Source organism: Lycorma delicatula, chromosome 8 (genome assembly GCF_047948215.1).
Source record: "Lycorma delicatula isolate Av1 chromosome 8, ASM4794821v1, whole genome shotgun sequence".
Taxonomy (NCBI): Eukaryota; Metazoa; Arthropoda; class Insecta; order Hemiptera; family Fulgoridae; genus Lycorma; species Lycorma delicatula.
This window is the reverse complement of record NC_134462.1, coordinates 72,757,069-72,782,840: the sequence shown is the minus strand read 5'-3', so window position 1 is coordinate 72,782,840 and position 25,772 is coordinate 72,757,069. Positions and strand designations below refer to the sequence as shown.

Below are 25,772 nucleotides of genomic sequence, written 5' to 3'. Positions count from 1 at the left end.
TTAACTTTATCTATTCATGTAAATATTAACTTCTTAGCTACTGTAATTATTATATTGGTGTTGATAAAATATTTTGCATTTTTTATTCGTTAATCATAAACGGTGGTGCTTGTTAGAGTTACCATGATTGTGCTATTTATGTACACATTTTTGTTTAATTTATGTTTAATTTCTTTTATTATTAATAATTTTACTGATGTGATGAAACTTTGAATTCCATTCTTTCTATATTATGTTAATCTGAGATTTTATCTATGATTTTTAAATCTTATCTATAATTTTAACATTTTCTTTTAAAACAAAGTTGGTTAATCCTTGATACTTTTATATAGAACCATTTAAATATGCTAGTTCTATTTTTTTTATGTCATTGTCTTAATAGTTGAGGAGGTTATAATATAGAGAAGCCCTCTTTTAAAACCCCACTCCCAATTTTAACAGTTGAGGGATATGGTTAACAGTTGAGGGAGTTGGGTATTAACAGTCAGTAACATTTAGGTATCATTATTTTTTTAAATAATATTAAACAAAAATAGGCTAAGAGACTTCTTTTTTAATGCTATTTTTTGACAATCGTGCATTCATTTTAATAAAATGCTAAATATTTTTTCTATCATTTTCTTGATATTTTCATTAAAAATTCCCTGCATTAAAAATTAAAAAAAAAAGTTTTTTAATGCTATGGTCAAATTTTTATTCTTCCAGAGATTCCAAATGTGTATGGAATTATAATCTTTAAGCACCTGAAATTTCAGATTTTTATTTTTTTTGTTTTTCTTTTATATTTGTTTAAAGTAGAATTAAAAAAAAAAGCTTAACACCATGAATTTTAACATTTCTTGTCAGTAAGAACTAAGCTATTGATAAATAATTGTGCTTTTATTCAGACATAATTAAAATTTTTTTCGTATATGAAAAACCTTACTTTCTTGAAGTGAGCTTATACAAGCCAATTTTTTCATTACCATTTTTAGTTTCAGTAAAGAAAACATTATCAGCTTATTATTTTTATTCTGTTTGGATTATTATTTTAATTTCAAACATTTACTTTTATTTTAAATGTTTAATAAATACAAATTTAAAATCTTAAGGAATTGACTATATTGCTAGTTTCATTAGATATTTTTTTTTTTTTTTTTTTTAATTTACTTTCTCCTTGTTTTTTTTCTATCTTGTTATTTTCTTATCGTTTATTTTTTCTGGTAACATTTATTAGAACTTAACTTGTTCTCCCTTTAATACTCTATTACAGGCTCTTTTAAAGTTGTTAAAATTCATTTATTTAATTAATTGTTCTTTAAAATTATAAAGTTTAAAATTCAATTTCATATAATCAAATGTCTTCTGAAGGAAAAAAGTTACAAATGAAGCATTTATTGTGTTTTTAATTATTTTTATTATTTGAAAATTATATTATTAATAATTATGTTCTTTTTTTATTCTTAGACCAGGTGTTATATATTGAACATAAATTAATTTTTCATGTCAATGATTGGCTGGTCTCTTCTGACATATTTTAGACAGATGATTTACTTTAGCTTAGTCACTCTTTAATTATTCTGGGTGAAGAACTAAGTTATTAGTATTACTTAAATATTAGTGTTTTATTCATTAGAACTAATGAATTAATTCTATAAATAAAATTCTATGGACTAGGTTTGACATACTATGTAACTGACTGATTTATAAACAGAAAAAAGAAAAAAGAAAATTTTGTAGGCTATTGTCTTACACAAGCATATATTTAAGTGAATACCATTACTTATATGTAATATTCGGAAAATACCAATACTTGTATGCAATATTCAGAAGAGTGTGTAGTGTACAAATAATAATCAAAATGAATAAATGTACAGCCTTTTTGTGGCTATATTTCATGCGCTAGGACTGGATGTGATATTTGTTAAATATTATTTTTAAAATGGATTAAAGTCATATATTTTGGTAGCTTACCAATGGGGTTAGAGGTTCTCCACTTTCACGGCATTCTTCAACAACCAAAGAAGGAAATAGTCCTATTTGATCACCAATTTGTCCTTCCCACCATCCATCATCAACATCATCATGAACAACTTTCCGTAAAATTTTAAAAACTTGTCCTTCTGAAAATGATATTTCATCTTCACAAGTTGCCTCATAGTCGTACAATGCTATACAGTATTGTTCAGTGCTTCCAGCGCTTGAGAGATCTGAAATACAAGACATTTTGTATACAACACTGCTTTTAATTACACATTTTTAAAAATATGTCTTACAAGTTTTTTTTTTTAATTATAAAGTAAGAAAAAATTGTTACAAATTTAATACATTTACATAATTTTAATAGTGTTTGTGTTAATATCAGCTTGACATCTCTTTTATATTTTGTTTGTATTTCTCCATTTCCTACAGCTGATGAACCCATTATACCTAAGTATCTCTGGGAGTAGCAGCCTGTAAAACGCAGAATGTGAAATAGAGTTAAATTTCAAAGGCTAAATGTAAGTTAAATTGAATTATTCCTATGATTATATGTCAGTGAAGTCATTAATTATTAGTTGTTGGATGATATTGACATTTTCAAATTGTATTTTGAAAAGGTTGCAATATTTTATTACTTACCAATAAAAATTTGTAATGACTATTTAATGAAGTAGTTTTTACTGTCTAAGCAGAAAAGTAAGCAATTTTCACATTACATGAAAGAAAGCTGGACAGATTTGCTCTCTCTTGTTATGATACCAGGTTAATTTATATAACTGTTCCACCTTGTAAACCAAGGAATAAATTCAAGCATTGATATATTTTCTTCTTTCAGAATGGATTGCTTTATCACTTAATCTTAGCTTTAAAGTTTCGCATCCATATTGTATCAAAGATTATTTTATTCACAATAGAAGATAATCTCTAGTATTTTTGTAATGATTTTCGATACTTTTTTATATTTTCATAAGATTTGGTTTGTAAACAATAATCAATCAGTTCATACAAAACGCAATGATGACAGACTTTTCAGGAAGTCACAACGTATGAATTATTGAAAACGTAGAATTAATGTAATGTACTGCTTAATTCATCGCATTTGTATTTTCGGTTCACTTGATTAGCGGTTTCCACCCCATCTTTATCCTTGGAAGTCCTACCTGAATACTTTTCATTAAAGAGGAATTCCAGTCATTTTTAAAGTAGCCTGTCTACTCGCAGATGTTACTTAAATTTAAACTATCATACTGTCATTCTGTAAATGGTGTACTGTTTCCATATAGTACTCCATTCTGGAAATAATTTCTGTATACCTTGTCCTCTCTAAATGAAGAAAACACAGAATAGTCAGTGTAGTCAGCCTGACAGCAAATCAAAAATGTCATGTACATTATTGCAATTGATAAACAAATAGTAATTACTAAAAATCGAACAAAACTTTACAAAAATGAATATAATATTGTACAGGCTGTTTACTCTTAAAATAACTCAAGTCTGTTGTTTTACTGTTAAAGAGATGGTGTTAGTAACATTAATATGCTTTTGATTTTGATTGCTTAACAAAGGAATTTTCTAAAAATTAAATCCATTATTATGCAAAGAGATGTGTAATCTATGTAAGAAAATTCACAGAAAACCTAACCAGCTGAGCACAAGGATTATTTGCATCATGTATAATTAGCAAATTTTATGTAATTTTAGGATTGCCAATGCAATCAACAATTTTATTTTGTGTTCTGTTATTATAATGACAATATTTTAAGCATTTTAAAATGAAGTTTTAAAACTTCATTGATAATACTTATTATATTTGCCACTCTACCGACCTCCATGGCAGAGTGATATAGTATCTCTGCTTTTCATCTGTAGGTAGGTTCTGAGTTTGAAATGCAGTCAAGCTTGGCATTTTTCATATACTACAAAAATTCATTTCTCATCAATGGCTGAAATTGAGTGGTTAGCTAGTAGTTTCTTAAAAAAAGGAAATAAAAATAATGCATCTCCTGGTACCATTTTTTAATCAACTTAGAATGTTTATTGATGCTGATAATTTATAATGATTATTTGACATAGGATATAATACAAATTTTATTCTTTCATTTAGTAATAAATTACAAAATAATAAATCTAGTAATTATTTATTTTCTAATTTTTTATGTTTTATTTCATTGATTTGAAATGTTTTTATTTTTCTTGGAACGGGAATAATATTAGGTATGAAAAATTTTTAAATTCTTACCACAAGGATAAAGGTCATTTATATCACCTTAAAAATAAGAGTTGTATAAATTTTCTTAACGTTTTATTATTTCAGCTTATCATCGCTTCTCAAAATGAGGCTCAATAATATTTTCACACTTAGAAATAAGGACAATACAACTTATTAAATTTAAACTTACATTTTTTTTCTGAGGCATGAGTGTAGTTTTCTACTTTTGGATGTGCTTGTTAAATAAAAAAAAGTAATTTTTGTTTCAGTAACCAAAACTACTTTCTAAATATTTTAATATTTTTAGGAAGAACCTTAGCACAGAATTGAATTTCTGCAATCTTTCCATATTTTTTTTTCACTTTAACAAATCAATGTTATATATTCTCTACATTTTTTAATATAGACTAAATAGTTAGATGAAAAAATAAAATTTATTTTTAACTTTATTCTTACAGTTAAATTAAATTTTAAATCTGTTCAAGTGGATAACATCTACAATATTGTTGAGAGTAATTTTATATTTGAGTTTGTGTTACTTTACCGTATATCTGGTCATAAATCTTAACATAGCACTTGTCTAGTCTTAGGCTAACTTCCTGAGATAATTTTACAATTGAATCCCTATAATGAAAGTATACTTAATTAAGGTACTATAATTAAAAGAATATTTTATTATTTAGTGCAATGTTTAATATTTACCTAGTTGTTGCGGTTTATGTACTTCACGAACAGTATCTTGTTGAACAGACTGTTCAGATGGTTCTTCAACTTCATCAACAGTATAATCAACAGATGAAAAAGATATCTGAGAAGTTAGTTGATATGAAGAAGTTCCTCCTGGTATTATTTCTTGTTGATCTTGATCTATATCTAGATAATTATGTGGAACATAACCTTCTTCACCGCGATAATTTCTCGCTCTTAACCAGCCATCACCATCACCTTCTCCTACTACTTCTAATTGCTCATTTTCTACTATACTTAATTCATCTGGATTTTGTGCCTAGACATTACAAATTTTTATAATATCAGTTTATGATAAATAATTATTTTATAATTATTAATATTAATTAAGTGTATTCATTGGTAGTTTCGTACAGACAACAAAACATCTCATTTTAATATTTTTTTATTTATATATTTTTTAATTTGAAAGATAAAACACAATTATTAACTTAAGGGGTTTCTTTAATCATTTACAAAGTTAATATAAAAATAAATTTTCGTGAGAATATTAAGTATGAATTTGGAGGCATCATGATTTCTGTAATTGCATAATTAACTTAAAAAGTTAACTTCAAAACGAAAATGTAGGTGAGAAAAAATATAATTTATAAGAATATAATATATATATATATATATATATTTATGTGTGTGTGTGTGTGTGAATGTGTGTGTGTGTGTGTGTGTGTGTGTGTCTTTTAAAAATATATCTGTTAATATACTTTTTTAAATGAGAAACCAAACCAAATTTATTCAATATAGAATTTTATATTGCTTATCACAAATCTAATTATTGTATAGTATTATGAAAAAGAGGAAGTTCTCCAGACTTCAAAAAAAGTATTATAGTCATGATACCAAAGAAAGCAGAAGCAGATAAATGTGAAGAATATAGAACAATTAGCTTAACTAGCCATACATCAAAAATCTTAACTAGAATTCTGTACAGAAGAATTGAGAGGAGAGTGAAAAAAGTGTTAGGAAAAGACCAATTTGGTTTCAGGAAAAGTATAGGGACAAGGGAAGCAATTTTAGAGCTCAGATTAATAGTAGAAGGAAGATTAAAGAAAAACAAACCAACAAACTTGGCATAGAAAAGACATTCGATAACATAGACTGCAATAAAATGTTCAACATTTAAAAAAAATTAGGGTTCAAATACAGATATAGAAGAACAATTGCTAACATTTACAGGAACCAAACAGCAACAGTAATAATCGAAGAACATAAGAAAGTAGCCGTAATAAGAAAGGGAGTCTGACAAGGATGTTCCCTATCCCCGTTACTTTTTCATCTTTACATAGAACTTGCTGTTAATGATGTTAAAGAACAATTTAGATCCAGAGTAACAGTAAAAGGTGAAAAGATAAAGATGCTACGATTTGCTGATGATATAGTAATAATAGCTGAGAGTAAAAAGGATTTGGAAGGACAATGAATGGCATGGAAGAAGTCCTACGTAAGAACTACAGCATGAAAATAAACAAGAACAAAACAAAAGTAATGAAATGTAGTAGAAATAATGAAGATGGACCACTGAATGTAAAAATAGGAAGAGAAAAGATTATGGAGGTAGAAGAATTTTGTTATTTGGGAAGTAGAATTACTAAAGATGGAAGAAGCTGGAGCGATATAAAATGCCGAATAGCGCAGGCGAAACGAGCCTTCAGTCAGAAATATAATTTGTTTACATCAAAAATTAATTTAAATGTCAGAAAAGATTTTTGAAAGTATATGTTTGGAGCATAGCTTTATATGGAAGTGAAACTTGGACGATCGGAGTACCTGAAAAGAAAAGATTAGAAGCTTTTGAGATGTGGTGCTGTAGGAGAATGTTAAAAATCAAATGGATGGATAAAGTGACAAATGAAGAGGTGTTGCGGCAAATAGATGAAAAAAGAAGCATTTGGAGAAATTTGGTTAAAAGAACAGACAGACTTATAGGCCACATATTAAGGCATCCTGGAATAGTCGCTTTAATATTGGAGGAACAGGTAGAAGGAAAAGATTGTGCAGGCAGGCAACATTTGGAGTATGTAAAACAAATTGCTAGGGATGTAGGATGTAGGGGGTATACCGAAATGAAATGACTAGCACTAGATAGGGAATCTTAGAGAACTGCATCAAACCAGTCAAATGACTGAAGACAAAAAAAATCACAAATTACCACTCTTTCAATCAATCCTGTATGTAATTCCTTCCATTGACCTGTCCTGCTGTTCTTCCCTGTCTTAAGCTGGTGTTATTGCTGGGAGGTTTTTCAATTAGACAAAAATATATTTAGATTATGATTGAAATTTGTGTTAGATTTGAATTGTTTCTGTTTATTTAATATACATTTCTACTGAATGTTTTTGTGTTATAATTATGAAAAAACTAACAAACAACTGGAAACACAAACATACCATTTATGTTTGCTAAACAATTAAAAAAAAAAATAATAGAAATTTAATAATCATGTTGTTCATAAATGATAAAATGAATCTAATAAACAAAAGACTTGAATGTAACTTATATTACATAACAAAATAATAAACTTTTATAATAATTGCCCTTGATTCAGAACTGCTCATACAAAATATCGATGCTGAAATATAAGATGACCTATTTTGTACAACATAAAAAATAATCGATTCATACAACTACATAAACACCCAAAAATAAAATAGCACCCAATTAAATTCACACTAGTCAGATCTGATAAAAAGTAACACAACAATCATCATTAACATCAACATATTAAACAGTGAACATAAGATTAATTCACATAGTATTACAGCACTTATACAAGATTCAACCTGCAAATTCCAAACCTCTGTTATAGACATAAAAAATTCAAATACAGGGAAATATTTTGTAAACAAATTATATTACAAATTAAATTTAATTGCTGAACTAACACAAAAAAATATTTTTTTATTTATTTTATCATCACAAAACCAATCAAAAAAGTACAATTTCTAAATATACAGAGTATCAACAATAACAGTCACCTCATTCACAACCACTTCACATAAAGTATTATTTGCTTTTAGAAGTATAACTAACACATCCATGTCACCTGGAGGACATAAGTAAATTCTATACTACAAAATACCTAACACTTACAAACTAACATTACAGTACATTCATTGTCACATTCCTGCACAAAATAAATACAGATAAAAATAAGTATAAGCAAAAGTGCAAAATATTTATACACCAAACAAAAAGTTTGAGAAAACAATGTACAAATTAAAAAACTCTAGAAGGGTGTTGATTTCATAACAATAATGAAACAAATTCTTCTCAACAGTTATAACAGAATAACTGCTTCTTTTTTAAAAACAAAATACTGTAATTGCTATTTACAAATAATAATTTTCTGAATATCAGATCTCACTTGTTAAATAATTAATGTTTTAAAAATAAAAACTGACCACAATACACCAACATAAATAATCTCCTCAGATTTTTCTTGTCAACATTTTAAGACTCCCTCCTTTGTCCAATAAACACAAAAAAGTGATAGAAATTTCCAGAAGATGTATGTACGTACACGTGTTCTGTATTTTGATTAATATCTCCAGACTGTCTCAATTCTAAGAAAATGGCTCCAAAAACTTCTGTGTAAGGATCAATGATAGTATTAAAATTTGGGCAAAATTAAAAAAAAGGAACGGGGTAATTTACATCATTTTTGATTTTTGTATAATGGTCAAAGAAAATGAGTTTTAGGACACTGAAATTTATTGAATTATTTAAAATTCCAAACTTTTAAGTCAGTTGTCTATAAATAAAAAATATTAAAAAAATATATAATTCTATAAATCCCAAGTATGTTGGTTTGTTTTTCTTTAATCTTTCTTCCACTATTAATCTGAGCCCTAAAATTACTTTCCTTGTCCCTATACTTTTTATGAAACCAAACTGGTCTTCTCCTAACACTTCTTCCACTCTCCTCTCAATTACAGAGTTCTAGTTAAGATTTTTTATGCATGAGTAGTTAAGCTAATTGTTCTGTATTCTTCACATTTATCTGCTTGTGTTTTCTTTTATCATGACAATAACAATCTTTTTGAAGTCTAATGAAACTTTCCCTTTTTCGTAAATATTACACACCGGTTTGTATAATCTATCTATTGCTTCCTCACATGCCCTGCGCAGTAATTCTACAGGTATCCCGCCTATCCCAGGAGCCTTTCTGCCATTCAAATCTTTTAGTGCTCTATTAAATTCAGACCTCAGTATTGTATCTCCCTTTTCATCCTCTTTGACTTTCTCTTCTTCTTCTTCTATAACACCAGTTTCTAATTCATTTCCTCCGTACAACTCTTCAGTATATGCTGCCCACCTATCAACCTTTTCTTTTGTGTTATAGATCAGTGTACCATCTTTATTTAACACATTATTAGATTTAACTTATGTACCACAAAATTCTCCTTAATTATCCTGTATGCTCCATCTATTTTACCAATTTTCATTTCTCTTTCCACTTCTGAACACTTTTCTTTAATCCACTCTTCTTTTGCTAATCTGAACTTCGTGTTAATATTATTTCTTTATTGTTGATAGTTCCTTTTACCTTCTTCATCACTAGCATTCTTATACTTTCTATGTTCATCCACAGCTGCAATATATCCTCTGATATCCTAGGTTTTCTACCAGTTCTGTTTGTTCTACCTAAGTTTGCTTCTGTTGATTTAAGAATTTCCTTTGTAATTACTCAGTTTTTACTCAGACCTCTTGCGATGCCCTCCTTAGAAATCTACTTTACCTCTTTTTCCTCAAATTTCTCTAAATTTCACTGATTCATCTGACACCTTTTCTTCAGCTTTTTAAACCCTAATCTACATTTCATTATCACTAAATTATGGTCGCTATCAATGTCTGCTCCAGGATATGCTTTGGAGTCAAGGAGTTAATTTCTAAATCTTTGTTTAATCATGATATATAATCTGTCCGATATCTTGCAGTGTCACCAGACTTTTTCCATGTGTATATGCACATGATTTTATAAAACACATAATAAAAATACAGATGTAACAATTGGCCATAAAGACAATAAATCAAAGAAAATATTATGTTTTAAAAATTAAATTATTACAGTACTGGACAGCAAAATTACATTTACACGCATAACATTATTCAAAATTTCACAACAGAAAATAATTTTGAATAAAATGTCAAATCATTAAAAGAATATGTTTTAATGTAATAGATATAGAATTTAATAGCAACTGAAAATGTGGGGTACCACGAAAACCAGTTATTGCAAATGAATATGTTAAGTTTAACGTACTCAATTACTGTTTTTTGATGTTTTATATTTCATATAATATTAAATATATGTATATACGAGGGTTGTCTGTAAAGATTTGTGCCTAACATAGAAAGACATATGTTTTCTGTCAAATATAATTTTATTCTTCAACAAAGTCTCCTTTCAAGTTGATACACTCTTTCCAGCGATGTTCTAACCTCTTTAACCCTTCCAATTAGTAGCTGGTGTCATTCTCCACAAAGTAGGTGTTTATGTATGCAATAAACTCCTCGTCTGATGAAAATCTCTTTCCTCAAAATGAGACTTTAAGGTTAGGAAACAAGGAAAAGTCGGTTGGGGCCAGATCTGGTGAATATGGTGAGTGGTCATCCAGTTCAAAGTTCAATCATGAATTTTAGCCAATGTCAATCGTCGAAGTGTGAGTAGGCGCATTGTCCTGATGGAAAAGCACTTTCTTCTTCAAATGTGGTTTGCAATTTCTGTCTTCAGCTTGTCAAGTAATGATGTGTAATACTGTCCTGTTATTGTTTTACCTTTTTGAAGATAATCGATGAACAAAATTCTTTACTATCCCAAAAAAACAGTCGCCATCACTTTCCTGGCCAATGGAACCGTCTTCGCCTTTTTTGGAGCAGGTTCACTCTTTCCAGTTCACTGTTTTGACTGTTGTTTCATCTCAGGAGTTAGTGGTGGATCCTTGTTTCATCTACAGTAATGAATCAACACATAAAATGTGACTCTTTTTGCTTAAACTGCTCCAGTAGGACCTTGGAAATGTTCAATCGAATCATTTTTGGTCCAAAGTGAGAAAACATGGCACCCAACATGCAGATAGCTTACACATATCCAGTTCTTCAGTTAATATATGACACATTCTTTCGATATGCTCGTAGCCTCTGCTATCTCTCTAACCTTAATTCATCGGTCGTCCAGTACCATTTAGTGAAATTTTTCAATGATATGTGGTTGCAGGTTATATGTATGTTCATATGTGGTGGTTGCAGGTTTTGGCTATCCCGAACGCTCATCATCAACCATCCTGGTACGACCGGCTTATATTAACTGAATTTGTGTTTAAATTCAGCTGCCTATCATTTCACAGAGGCAAATGATGAGACAGAGTCCCCGTAAACAACGTCCAATGTTTTAATTTTAATACGCATATTGCCTTTCAAATGCAAGTAGTTAATAACGGCACGATATTCTATTTTTTCCATTTTCACAAGAACACTCACAATGACTTACTCAAACAATTATCAAACAATAACTGAGCGTCCAAAATGGCTGAAATTTTAGTGAGTACCTTTCAACGCATGTGCGTTGAAAGGGAAAGCATTCCCTAACGTTTTCTGACAAGTGCTGCCATCTTCATATTGATGCTGAAAACTTTTCAGACAATCCTCGTATATATTTAGTATTTATGATATATATAATAAAATGAAAAAGACTACCTACAGCCTGGAACCAGCAACACTAATTACTAAAGGTGCTTCAGTAAGTTATGATGTGACTTCAAAAATTATATTTAAAAAATTTGGTTTGTCTTAAAAAAAGGTTGACATAAACAATTTTCGTTGCTATCAATTGCAAACATAAAAATAGTAATTTGTGTTGTATTCAAAACATTTTCTAAACATGATATAATAATTTTTTAAATTATATTATTATTGTAAAAATGAAAAATTACCAAAAAAATTCCTCATATATATAAATTTATTTACTTTAATCATATGTTCAAGTTACTTTATGTTTCATTGATAAAATCAAGCTTCATTGCAAATACTTGATTATATTTTATTGGTTAAGATTGTACCTGCTAGCATAATTTATGGCATTATGCCTATTAGCATTATTTATTTAGTTCTGTTAATGCAAATGTGTCCTACTGTTTAAGTAAATATATTAAATTACTAAATTTTATAACATATTTTAATAAATTATTATTATTCATGGTTGTAATGTAAGTAACCAGCCATTTGACATTCATGCTTGTGAGTCTGGATATCTGTTTTTTCTTTCTTTAGATTTTTTTATACAGTTACCAAATCTTCATGAGCACAGTATTTAGAAATGAAATAGCAATGCAGATCAATAAAAATCATTAGATCGTGATATAGGAGGAAATAACTGAGTTAAAGTAGTATTTTCTTGATCTGTAAAAGTTTGAAAAAGTAAATCCTTTGAAAATTCTTGTATCTGTAAAAAGTCCCACAAAATGATAGTTCATATTAAAGTTATATTTGTAACTTAATCATTAAAGTTAATTTTACCATAGCCACTTATTTTCTTTAAACATTGTTAAAATCTGATTCATTTTTACAATTTTGAAAAGGAATATCCTTTTCCTGTCTGCACAGGTGTATTAGCTTGAGAACTGTTTTAGGTATTAGGTAAAGAATTCAGACATAAATAAAGTAGAAAATCTGAATTTTGTACAGAGTTAAATGATAATTCTCATGTCACATAATACTAAAAATATTTTATAATTTAACTTCAATTTGTGGTCAACCATGTTCATATTCAAAAGGCTAGGTGTCTATATTTACATTTCTTCTTGAATTTTCTTCCAAATGTAACAGAACCATTATAGTGGACCCAAGTAATGGATTTCTTACAGTCAAGAAGAAAGAAGGAGAAAACAATACTGAAAAGATAAAGTCAGATGAAACTAAAAGGGATTCTTTTCTCAGAGTAACAGGTCTGTTTAACAATCTATTCTTTGTAATACAGACAATAGCACCTCCAAAAGCTCTTGTTCGGCCAGAAGGATTTCCAGACCGGGAAAATAATTTATAGAAAATCATAAGAGTGCAGACATTGAAAATTATTACACTTCAATAATTGTAATGGTAATGGTTCTACAGGCCAGGAAATATAAATACGGCCGAGGACCAGCAGCCAGGGAGTAGTTCTGCAAGGCACAGTTGTGATAATCAATAACCGCGAGTAGTTTTGCAAGCCCAAGTTCAGCACAGTTGTGATCACGGCAATATCAGCAAATGTGTGGAAGAAACGAGTGAAGCGTACGTCTCGAGTATTCCAGCGTGGACAGAGGAGTACTTGTCCAATGCAGGGTGAATGCAGTAAGATGTTCGGTGAGTTATTAGTAAACAGTAGCGAAAATGACAGTATTATATTCATTCATAAAGTGTAGGGTAGTTATTTTATAAACAATAAATGTAATAATACATGCAAAAATTGAATTGTATGAACTTTAGACTTTTCTAGAAAATAATGCAATATTAGGTTCTAGAAGTCATTGTAACGTATTTAGTAAATTGACTGTTTCTGATTTTATAATTTAGCTCTCATTCAACAAATCTGGTCCTTTTTATTTTAATTACTATATTGTATATTATATATACGTATTGTCCTTATTTTTATTATTATTATTTATTCTCTTTAGGGTAATAAATTGTATTTATAAGAAATTTTTGCGTGTTGTAGTCTCTCAATATCCTTGTCGAACCACAAACACACAACACAAATGTATTAGCGTGGAAACGTTATTTTGATGAGGAACAATAAAAAACAAGAATTAAAAAGATTTGTAGATTTTTCAGTAATTTAGGTAAGTAGTAAAAAAATTCTCAATAAATTAATACTAATTCACCACTACATATACATATTATATAATATTTAATCAATTTAATGTATATGATTGAAGATGATAGGTTATGGTGAAATTTTGGCGAGTAGTGTTCATAATACAGATTCCAGTACGGCGACTATTAGGTAAATGGCATTCAGATTCAATGAGTTATACTTCTATATCCTGATTTGAATTTTGTTAATGTATTTTTTATTCCAATGTAAAATCTTTATGAAAACATTATTTTGGGATGGAACGTGATAGAAAATTACAAATTGTTTGTAAAAACGATGCTGTAATACCTTGCCTTTTATTTTACTAATTGCAAAAAAAAAACCATCCTTTCGCAAATTCTTTTTGGATTAAATCAGACAATCAAGTTTTAAGAAATTATCATTCATGTATGTGATGTAGTATGAGATTGCTAACCAATCAATTGACATTTGAAATAAAGAGAATTCATATCCACATTGAAATTTCTTTTCTTTATTTTTTATACAAATTTGATATATGCATGGAATATTATTTTGGAAGGGAAATTGTTAGATAACAGAGAATTAAAAAACTGTTTTGTACATTTTACAATGTAAATTATAATTCTCAAATGTGACAATAGGAAAGTAATTAGCAAGTTGGTATTAGGAATCGAGAAACTATCCACTTTTAGATATATTTTGTTTCAATGATATAAGCCTGCAAAAAATTATTTTGTGCAGAGACAGATGGAAAACTATATTTTCTAATATTAACTAATTTTTAATATTTAACTAATATTTTCAGTATATTAGGTGATGTAAAAAATATAATTTAATTATTTATAAAATTCAGACTGTATTTATTGCATGTAGTTCTATACCTAAAACAGTTATGTATGCTGATGGATATCCTTTTTCAAGATTACAAAAATGAACTGTGTATTTTTAACAATATTTACAGGAAATAAATGACTGTTGAAATTCAACTAACCAATTGATTTTCAAGAGATTACTTATTTATATGACATAATTGCAAATAAACAATTATTCAGTTCATAGATAAAACATGACCTTTAGTTTCAGATCTATTTTTAATCAGTTTTAATTGAAGTGAGACATTAGTTTGGTGCGAAAATGCTAGAAAGCAGCAAATAAGATAAAGTTCCAACATTTTCTCAGTCTTTTTTCTGAAAATTAAAACAAAATTTAGACGATGCTAATGCTAACCCTTTGATTTCTTACGCATATCACTGCATCTTATTCCAAATTCATTGACTGACAATGTATAAATTATAATTTGTTTTTCAAATCCTGACCACGATAGGGAAAGACATCCACTTTGTTACTATCCTGGTTGCCACACCACTCCCTCCGTCCCTAGCCCTGATGGGCTGTACCGGAGGTTGTCTTTTAGACCTGTAAACCTGAAAAGACATCGCAGTTATCAGTTTGGCCTCTGTCAGAATGTCACCAATGCAAATGTCTAGGCACATTTCCATTAGTGTATTTACGCAGTGTTTATTGCCTTTGTATGTCTTCCTCCAAGTACAACCATCTACTGTAACTTACAACCCTCAGCTAACAATTAGACTGATTTGCGGAAGCGTGATCCCTGCAATTTCTTCTTACATTGAAGGTTTCACACAAAATCTCTTCCCGTATCTAACTTCAGTTAAACTTTGCACTCAGATCATACTTGATTGAGTCTTTTAAACACAAAAAATATTGCTCTTATACTAGCAAAACAAGTGTTGATCACAAAAACATCAATTTTGTCCTGTAATTCAATTTACCCAAAGTCATCTTGATTTACTCAAAAACCAAGAAACAGATTCACAAATTTAATAAGCTTCTAATGGAAACATTTCCTATCTCTCTTTGTTCAGGTACGCTTACAGGAGCAAGGTCAATGCCCACACCACAGCTCCATCACAGAGTTCTCAACACATTCATTTTCATCCTAACAGATAATATGTCAGCTAACCAGGGTTTGTTTTTTCAAATGTTGGATCTTGAATCTGTACTTCAGTACTAGAAAATAAAGACACATTTTTTTTTTGTCAGAATAATCTGAAAAATTGTGCCAGTTTAAGAGATTCCTTCACTGTTTAGAACTTTCTTCTTTCTCAGTAGGATATTTAGTCATTTCATGACCCCCAAAATTACTCCTCATATTCATTGAAAAGGGTACCCTTTCATTGTGATATGATTAAAACCTGTAATACAACAGGCAAAATAAACTCTAATTGTGAGAAAACAGTTTAATCAGATATCCACTAACCTTTGATATCTGATTTCTACAGGAACAGAAGTACTTCCAATCAGTATAGCTTAAAAAGTTTTGAATTCCTGTAACCTTCCCTTAAATCCCTCTGATTTACTTACATAAAAGTTTGAAATACTGCATTCCTCAAATTTTCTTTTTCAAAATATATTTTACATCACATAAAATAAAAATACCATACAATAGAGAAGATATTCAGTATCCTTACCCCTACAAATTTTTCCCAACCATCTTAATTAGCTAAAAATGAAAATTTGTATTAGTTGAACTTTTTTTTTTGAACATTTGGTTTACCTTCAGAAAATTGTCAAAACCATATAGAAGTTTAGCAGTAGTTTTACACTTCAGAAGACTCAGGCCCCTCAGCCCTCAGATAAATAAAATTTAATTATAAAGATAATCAAGCTTATTTTTTCAAAGCATATTTTGCCTTTAGAAAAAATGTATTGCAATGAAGTTCTGACCTCTTTGCTCCCCAATGTTTCTGTCTCCTACTTTGCCACTATTTATGAAGAAGATTTAAGTAGGGAGATATTTTTAAAAATATGTTCCACCTTTAGAACAAATAGATAAAGTAGAGGTTTTGAGCATTTGCCCCCTTATGTGTTATTAGGCTTGGTCTCTTAATTAAAAATTGAGATAACAGAAGAAATCTTTTTTTTTAAATGTGTTCACCTTCCAAAAATTTTAAAAATAATAATGTTCAAGTGTTTAAACCCTTCTCGCCCTCCAATGGCCTTTAGTTCCCTTTAATTTAACAATGAAAGCTTGGGATATTCAATCTCTTATTTTTCAAAGTTTATTGTTTCTAGCAGACAGTAAAAACATTATGTTATTGAACGTTTGAACCATGTTGCCTGCCCAGTACTTGGATGTTCCTTGACTCCTTCTTTAAAAAAAAAATAGAAAAGAAAGAAAGAAATTTTGTGTCTTTCAAAGCTTATAACTTGTCATATGTCAAGGATGTCAAAAACTCAATGTTGTCAAAGTGTTCAATGTTCAGGTTATGTAACTTTTTTTTTCAAAAAATGATAAATGAACAATGAGAGTGTAGTGGAACTAGTATTTCTGCTGTTTAATTCATAATTTAGATCTAGTATTAAATTAAATAAACTAACTGTGTATGAGATACAGACTGGATATTTCGATTTGAATTTCTTTTTATTTTAATCCAATCTTAATTTAGAATTATTATTTTTTAAGTTAATATGATGAAATCCAACAAACTGGAAACAGATTTATATTTTTACAGTAATTCAGGTATAAGAAAAATTTTGTTTTTAATGTAATTCTTACGTACAAGAGCAAAACATTTGTTTTACAATATTTATGGAAAATAAAGAAAAAAGAAAAGAGATGTTTTTTAACAGACAACACTACTTTATGCTAGGAAAATTTTAGAAAACTTTAGGTAAATGCAAACAGTGTGTTACATTCTATTGCCATATTCTAACCACCATACTTTAAAAATTAATAAAGGAAAGAATATGGTTAAATTCCACATACAAATCAAATGCTAGATGGTTAGAGTTTTTATTTACAGAACAGTGTTACATTTTAGGCATTTTGACTAACAGTAATATAAGTGGCATGTTGATGATGTTTGTAAGACTTAAAGATGTTTTCATGATAGGAGTTCTATAAAATAAATGTATAAGACAATTCTGATGGGAGGTTATTGTGCCATTGTGAATCCAATAGTAATGTATGGAATGATAGTGTTTTTTCCATGGTATCATTCAGAAAAAACACTAGTGGTTAGAATGGTTCTCTTACAAAAGCAAATTCAAGTTATGAGGATATTTTTAAATTCAGGTTTAAAGAATCATGTATAAAAAGTAAAAACAGTAATCTTTTTTATAATTTACTATTCTATGTCCATAGTATATATTAGCTTTTTCTAAGGAACTAGAGTATTTTAACTCCGAAATTCACACTTGTGAAACTCTTAATTTCTCCATATTACTGTAGAACAATTTCAAAAGAAATACTAAGAGGAATTTCATTATGAGTTATTCAGATGAACAAACAAATAGTCATATTGTTTTTGCCACTGAGAAAAATATATTGCTCAAAGCATTGGCCAGATTTTGGATGAATTGATTCCGGTGAGATGTAGGGAATGTTCTGGAAAATAATTTGTAGTTGTCTGAAGCTACTGATTGGGTTGCATTTCATGTAATTATTCTATAAGTGATTTCCATCAACAATAACATTTTTCATGTTATGTTGTTAAATAAAATAAACCTGTACAAATGCTTGCGTTTTTATATTGTGTTTTCTAACTTAATCTTGTATAGTGATGATCCAGATGGTAAAGGGAATTTTTTTGCTATTTTAAATTGAAACTAGATCTATATACTGTCCAAGATAAAACTTTACTCTTCTGTGCTGTTTACTGTCACTCATGAAAACTCAAAAGCTTTTCTTTGAAAAAAAGAAAAGATGTGTAGACTTTGATAAGAATAGTACTCTTTATCATTTCTTGAAGCACCAAATTTGATATTTTGGTATGAGTAACCTTCCTTTCTAGTATTGTCTTACATACTATTAAATAAACCTGTTGAATATATGATCCCTTATTAATTATATCAAATTTGAAATAAATAAACTAAAAAAAAACTTACTGTGTAAGAATATAGAGCTGTACACTTATATGTTGGCCCAGAATCAGGAACTGGCTGTGTTGCATCTACTACTTCAGGTGCAACTTCCCCGGTGTCCTCTGGTCCCCAGTCAACTTGGGTTGGATCATCCCATCCTGCTGTCAGTTGTTCTATCCTTTGTCGTTCCTGTTCCACCATTGCTGTACATATCGATAACTGTTCTAAAAACTTGTTCAAATGTATATATTACAGATCCAGTCTCATAAAACAAATATTTAGCACATTGATAAATTATGAACAAATATTTTAGATACATTGTAATTACTTTTTAAAAATAGTTGTATTTTTTCTTTAATATTTTATTTAAAATTGAAAACAATGATTTCCTCAATATTAAAACTAGAAATATGATTTTTTTTTTTGTGTGTGTGTGTGTGTGTGTATGTACTTCTATGTTACTATAGTATATTATTCTGTTTAATTTACTATATTTCATTATAGTGTGCTATATTGACATAATTACAATTATATAAAAAATTAAGTACTAGAAGTTTGTAAATAATTTGAAAAGTTTTCCTATTAACGAATACTTATTAAAAGTTAAAAATCTAATAATATATGTGACTATTTATAACTAAAAGGTTCTTTTATTTCTTTTATTATTTCAGCTTGAATTTAACTTGATTTTTTAGACAAATTTTAAGAGAGTTGATATCTTTAGTTATTTAATGTTATTTTTCTCTTCAAAATGGCCAGAGATTTTCTGGTGAATTGAGAACTGGATTCCTACCTAGCTGACTAGTTAAATATGAATACTTTTAGGAATTCTGTGAATTTTGTGTTTTTTAGCCAGATATATGGTCTTGTTAATGGGCACTATATATAGTTAGCTGGATCATTTTCAGTTAGTATAGCGTTAATTGGTTCTACATTTTTGCATTTCCCTGAATATGTTGTCGTCAACTGACATAATAGGATCTGGGTTATTTGTTAAAAAAAGCCTTTGCGAAACAATAACTGATTAATTTACTTTGGACTAACATTTTCATTACATGATTTTCTCAAATAACAAGATTGGCTTCTCTACACTATGTAATATGCTTTATGAAAAAAAGTACATTTTTCTAACAAAAAATGGACTTTCTACTTTCCAGTTTCATATTTTTTAAACCGTTTTTACTTCCTTGCTTAATATTTTCCATAACTGTTTCATTTAAGATCATATTGCTTTATTTATAATTTCTACCAGTTTTTGATACAGTTGTGAATATTTATTCCAGGATCAATTTGTTGTGGAGATTATTACTACTGTGACTAGGATTTTCTGATTAAAACTATGTCATTGCTCATAATGATTTCCCTCTTGTCTGTTTCTCTATAATGTCTAATAATTTATTTGTTGCATCTAAATTAGCTGTCTTTTGTTTTAAATATGCATAGTAATATTTCTTTTTGTAAAAAAAAAATGTACAGCAAGTGTAACAATAAAACATTATTTTTTTAGGTTAGTGTCCATCTTGGAAACAAAATATAAAAATCAGTATTAGTTATTAAAACTGATAAAAAAACATATAATGAAACATAACCAAAAAGTTGGGAATATTAAACGAAAAATATCAAAATTTTGATAATGGATGACAACTAATGAACAATAAATTATTGTAAAAATTTCATATCTTTTGAAAATTTGTGAATTGTTATAAGATTTGAATTCTGACAAAATATGCAGTTTTCAGCATATTTTTCACAATATTTCATACTTTCAAAATTTGGAGATAGATTTATGATTATCTGCTCTACTTTCTGCTTTCATTAATTTGTTTTCTGTTTAATATACTTGTATGAGAATCTTTGAGGGTCACTGCCTCACTTACACAGTAATCCTTATTTTCATCTCATGGTACCACTAGTAGTGTGGCCATGTTTAAAAATAAACTGTATCACACAAAAGACGTTGTATTCCCAATGAAATTATCATTGCTAATCAGTCACTGTGAAAAAGTTATATTATCTTAGTTGCTACTCAGTTTGATGAATGAGATTTTGTATATCTAGTGATATGTTAGTATTTCTAACTGATAACTGTCTTGTAAAGAATTACACGACATATTCTCATGAATGTTATAGTGCGTAACAGAAAACATTCAAACTGGCATATAACATTCACAGTATCATTGGTGGTAATGTAATTAATGTAGGTAAATTCTCCAAATTTTTTAAAGCTGTTTGACTGCTATCAGAATTTTAATGTACTTATGAGATCATTTTTTTTAAATTGTGTTTCTTCATTTAATTCTATCTTCTTTTGATGCCTGGAACGAAAAACTTACTCTTAAAATCTATTTGAGTAATAGATAGTGTATAACCAACCAGTTTTTTTTCTTCTTTCACAGTATTCCTTCAAATCTCTTTATGTTACATTTGCATTTAAGTCTAATAATGCTTTGAAAATTATATTTAGTTTACGTTATATATTTGTGCCCCTTAACCTTTCCAGAGGCAATGTTATTTTTAGAAAGCAGGTGACAATAAAGTTCCTGGTTTTACCCTTAACAGAAGATTTAAGCTACAATTAAGATTTCTGATTGGAATTTTAATAAAAAATCAGTCATGAGATTACAGTGAAAACTCAAAATTAAATTTAATGATTTTAACTTGCTGAGAAATACTTTCAATTTCATCTTCTTTTTTTTAATAAATAATTTTATTTAATATTATAATTTAAAATAAGTTTCTCATCTCAAGTAGTTATTATATTTGAAAAATTTCCACATTGGATGCATTTGTTTACAATTATGGTAAGCACTAATTAATATAGTAAACTTGTATTTAATATTTTTCATATACAGAGCGAGTCAAAAGTATGGAAACCTCTCAACAACATTAAAACCATTCCAGATAAAATACTGTAAACTTTCAGGATAAGGCATCGGTCAACTATTTTACGTTTTGACAAGAAATAGAATTTCAACCCCTTCTTTTTTACGTGGACCAGGAGTTGTTACTCAAATATTTTAAATTTGGTAACGCCCTTTGTATGATACTTCATTTTAAAGGTCTCTTTAAGACAAGAAGAATGGTATAAATAAAAAATTGGTATGATGTCTGTACCCACAATGGCAGCAGGATAAAGTTGGGATTTTGTAAATTATTAAATCCAGTAAGTTCAAATAATAAAATTAAATAAAAAGAAATTAAACTGGATTGAATTAAAATTTAATCTAATATAATTAAAATTTATCTTAAAAGTTAAATTTATTTTTCAAAAGATTAAAAGGAGAAAATTATTTTTTATACAAAAATTCGTTCCAATTTAGTTATTAGTAAATAAAAAAAAAAATTTTGTTACCTAATCATGCTAATCAGCTGATTTTCTCTTACTATTATAGCAAAAATGAAGCTTATTTCCTTTAATTTACTAAGCATTTGGCACCGTTGGTATTAATACAGTTGTATAAATTAAATTTCCATTTACAAACAATTTAAAAAGTTAAATCCTAGTACTTTCAGAGCTGTTAAGATAATAGTCACAAACATCTTACAAAGATGATGTTACTGTCTTATTGACGTACAAATTAATTTTATTTTTATGACTGACTATTATAAACATAACAATTTAATTTAAAAACGATTATTGATTTGAATTTAAATTAACAGCCCTGAAAATCCATGAAGATGGAATAAGAGCTTCGGAAGTACTAGGATTTACACTTTTTAAGTTGTTGTAAGTGGAAATTTAATTTATACAGCTTATTTCATTGTTGTGTAATATTCCATTTTGGGTGTTTCATTACTACACTGTTAGTTTCTTATAAGAATATTTATTGTGATAGCTTGACTGATTGATTTTGTAAGGCACTTTTGTTATTTACATTTTTTTATCTTTTTTTGTAATTGATTTTTATTGAATTAATTTCTTCTGTGCTACCTGCTTATATTGCTATCATCATGTCACTTAGCAAACAGGAGAGAGTCGCACTTTTAACAATGTGAGGCTTTGGTGATGGAGTTAGATCATATAATGAAGTTTGTGAATTGTTCAGTGCAACATTTAATAGTCGTAACCCCCTGTTTCAAAAGGTGCAGTATCAAAAACCATTGAATGACTTTAAGAAACAGGGAGTATTAATAACAGGGAAAAATCAGGGAGGTGTAAATCTCCATAAATAATAACAGATCATTAGAGATTATGCAAAAATTTATTGGGAATCTTCGTTCTTCAACTTGGAACAGCAGCATGAGAATATAACATTAGCAAATGTTCAGTGATTCGAACATTAAAAAGTGAAAATTTCAAACCCTTCAAAATTTGCCCTCTGCAAAAACTTAATGAAGATAACTACGATCGAAGATTAGAGCTCTGCGAAATTATGATGAACATTATTTCTGCAGATACTAATTAATTAAACAACACAGTTTTTAATGATGAGTCCACATTTTTTTTTTTTTAAATTGCAATGTAAATTGCTTATTGTTGATATGGACTGATATTAATCCACTTTGGTATCATTAGGCACATACATAGTTATCCACTCAAAGTAAATGTACGGACAGGTATTGTTGGTGGACGTTTGGTAGGGCTTATATTTATTGATGTAAATCTAAACTCAGTGAAATATGAGGCTTTGCTTCTCAACTATATCATTCCAAACATTCAAAATGTAGTTGACCCCAACTTCCAAAACATTTGGTTTCAGCAAGATGGTGCTCCATCTCATTTCAGTCTTAAGGTACGTGAAATTTTAAATGCATTTTTTCCTGGGATATGGGTTGAACGAAGGGGTCAATAGAATGTCCAGTGAGAATAACCAATTTGTGACCATCAGATTACTTTCTATTGGTCCACTTAAAAAATATTGTTATAATAAGCCCCAAGATATTAATGATTTATAAAATAGAATTCGAGAATCAGTACAAAATATCACTAGGTAATCATTGAATAATACAGTATCATCCTTTTACAACCAACTGACACATGTCAAAAAACAGAAAGAGGACATTTGGAACATTTATTGAAAAGAAATGTAAATAAATAAGCAAACATTAAGTTACTTAAATTTAATTTTTTTTATTTAATTTTATTATTTGAACTTACTAAATTTAGTCATTTTCAAAACTCCAAACTTTATCCTGCCACCATTTTGAGTACAGACATACCACCTTTACATATATATAATTTTTCTTGTCTTCAAAAATGTTTCTTTTCAACCTTTAAAATGATTTATTACACATAGGGAATACCCTATTGCTTAAAATATCCTATTATCACTTAAAATATCTGAGTTATAACTCCTGGGCCAACCCCCAAGAAGGAGTGAAATTCTACTTTTCTTCAAAAAGTAAAGTAGTTGGCTGATACCTTATCCTGAAAGTTACAGAATTCTATCTAGAATGGTTTTAAAGTTGTTGAGGGGTTTCCATACCTTTGACTCACCTGAATATATGTATATATAATATAATAATATTTTTTCAGCCAACACAAAGTACAGAATTAGAGAACGCTCTTACCTATACATTTTTATGTTCATCAAAACGTTTTCAGGCCCAAGCCCATCTTCAGTGATATTTTTTATTTAATTAAATTTTTCTTTGCTCATACATTAATTTTTAGCTTTTTACATTTTATTTTGTAAATATTTTTATTTAATAAAATTTAAAACATTTTAAAATTTCAGAACAAATATTTGTTCAGTCAAAGGAATCAGTTCACTCTCAGAATAGAATTCAGTCTCTTGACTGAACTAATATTTGTTCTGAAATTTTTTAAATGTTTTAAATTTTCAAACAGTTTTTACAAAATGAAATGTAAAAAGCCAAAATTAATGTGCAAATTTAAACAAAGAAGAATTTATTAAAATAAAAAATATCACTGAAGATGGCTTGGGCCCAAAAATATTTTGATGAACATATAAAAGTAAAGGTAAGAGTGTTCTCAAATTCTGTTCTTTGCAGAGGCTGAAAAGATATTATTATTTTATATTATATATAGTTATTTAATGTATAGAAGAAAAAATTGACTATAAAAAATTTAATTTAAATAAATTAATATTTATACATATATATATTATATTAAATATAAACCATCAAAATACATTAATTAGAAAAGTTAAAGTTTACTCATTCCAATAACCGGTTTTTGTGGTATCTGGAACTTCAGTTGGTGTTACATTTTTTTATTTAATTTATTAATACCATGTTAATTTCCAATAAGCAATTTTCATGGTATCTCACATCTTCAGTTGGAATTAAATAAATTTAATAGATAAATTTATTTCTAATTACTTTGTTTTGGTGGTTTACATTTAAAAATATTAAATTTTATTAACACAGAGGCCAAAATATTATTAAATTATTTGAATATTCAAAAGATTCTAATACTGTGCAGCAAAATTACATGTACACTTATAATATTATTTAAAATTTGACGACAATAGAAATATAATGAAAACATTATAATTTCGGAAAAAATGGCAAATCATTTAATATAATAAATATAGAATTTAATACAAACTGAAGATGTGGGATGCTGTTAAACTGGTTATTGGAAATTAATATGTTAAGTTTAATTTATTCAATTATTGTGTCTTGGTGGTTGATACTGTGATTGAGCAACTAAATTTATTTAAATTGTATCTGGTGGAGTTAAATAATGTTTTTAAAATAATTTATTTGATGCAGTGGTATATAATGTTTGAAAACAAGGAAAAAAAATATATTATACATTGTAAATTAATCTGAACACAGATGTTATTTATTAAAAGATAACTTTATTTAGAAAAGAAAATTGTTCCTGTACAATTTCTGAATATTTATAAATTAATATGACCTCCTTTATTCTTAATCACTTCTTGTACATGATTTAGTATTGATTCAGCTAGTGCACTACACATTTTTTTGATTTTTTCATCATGAAACCATACCAGTATTATTGCTTTAATTAGGTTAATTTTTATAGGAAAATTCATTTTTGAGTCCTTTGACTACTGCCCCAAAATCTTCAATTGGGTGCCAAATCTTTTAACAATCTTTCCTTTTAATAACCCTTTCCTTTAGAATCTTGATATATCCCATCCCTTTTCAACATACCATCTACTGGAAGTAATGAATAATGGCCTTCAAATGTGAAACAATGCCAAAACATTTTTTTTTGGATGT

General features: G+C 28.2%; 1 protein-coding gene across 1 annotated transcript in view; it reads right to left on the bottom strand.

Annotated features, from left to right (window-relative positions):
* The window catches only part of nwk (FCH and double SH3 domains nervous wreck), a 421,122-nt gene that overhangs the window by 13,189 nt on the left and 382,161 nt on the right, over nt 1-25,772 (bottom strand). Inside the window, exons 15-17 of the mRNA XM_075374151.1 lie at nt 18,639-18,817; nt 4,874-5,177; nt 1,954-2,189 (exon numbers count right to left, since the gene is read on the bottom strand). Of these exons, the coding sequence (XP_075230266.1) occupies nt 1,954-2,189; nt 4,874-5,177; nt 18,639-18,817 (719 nt within the window). The remainder of the gene's footprint in view (nt 1-1,953; nt 2,190-4,873; nt 5,178-18,638; nt 18,818-25,772) is intronic.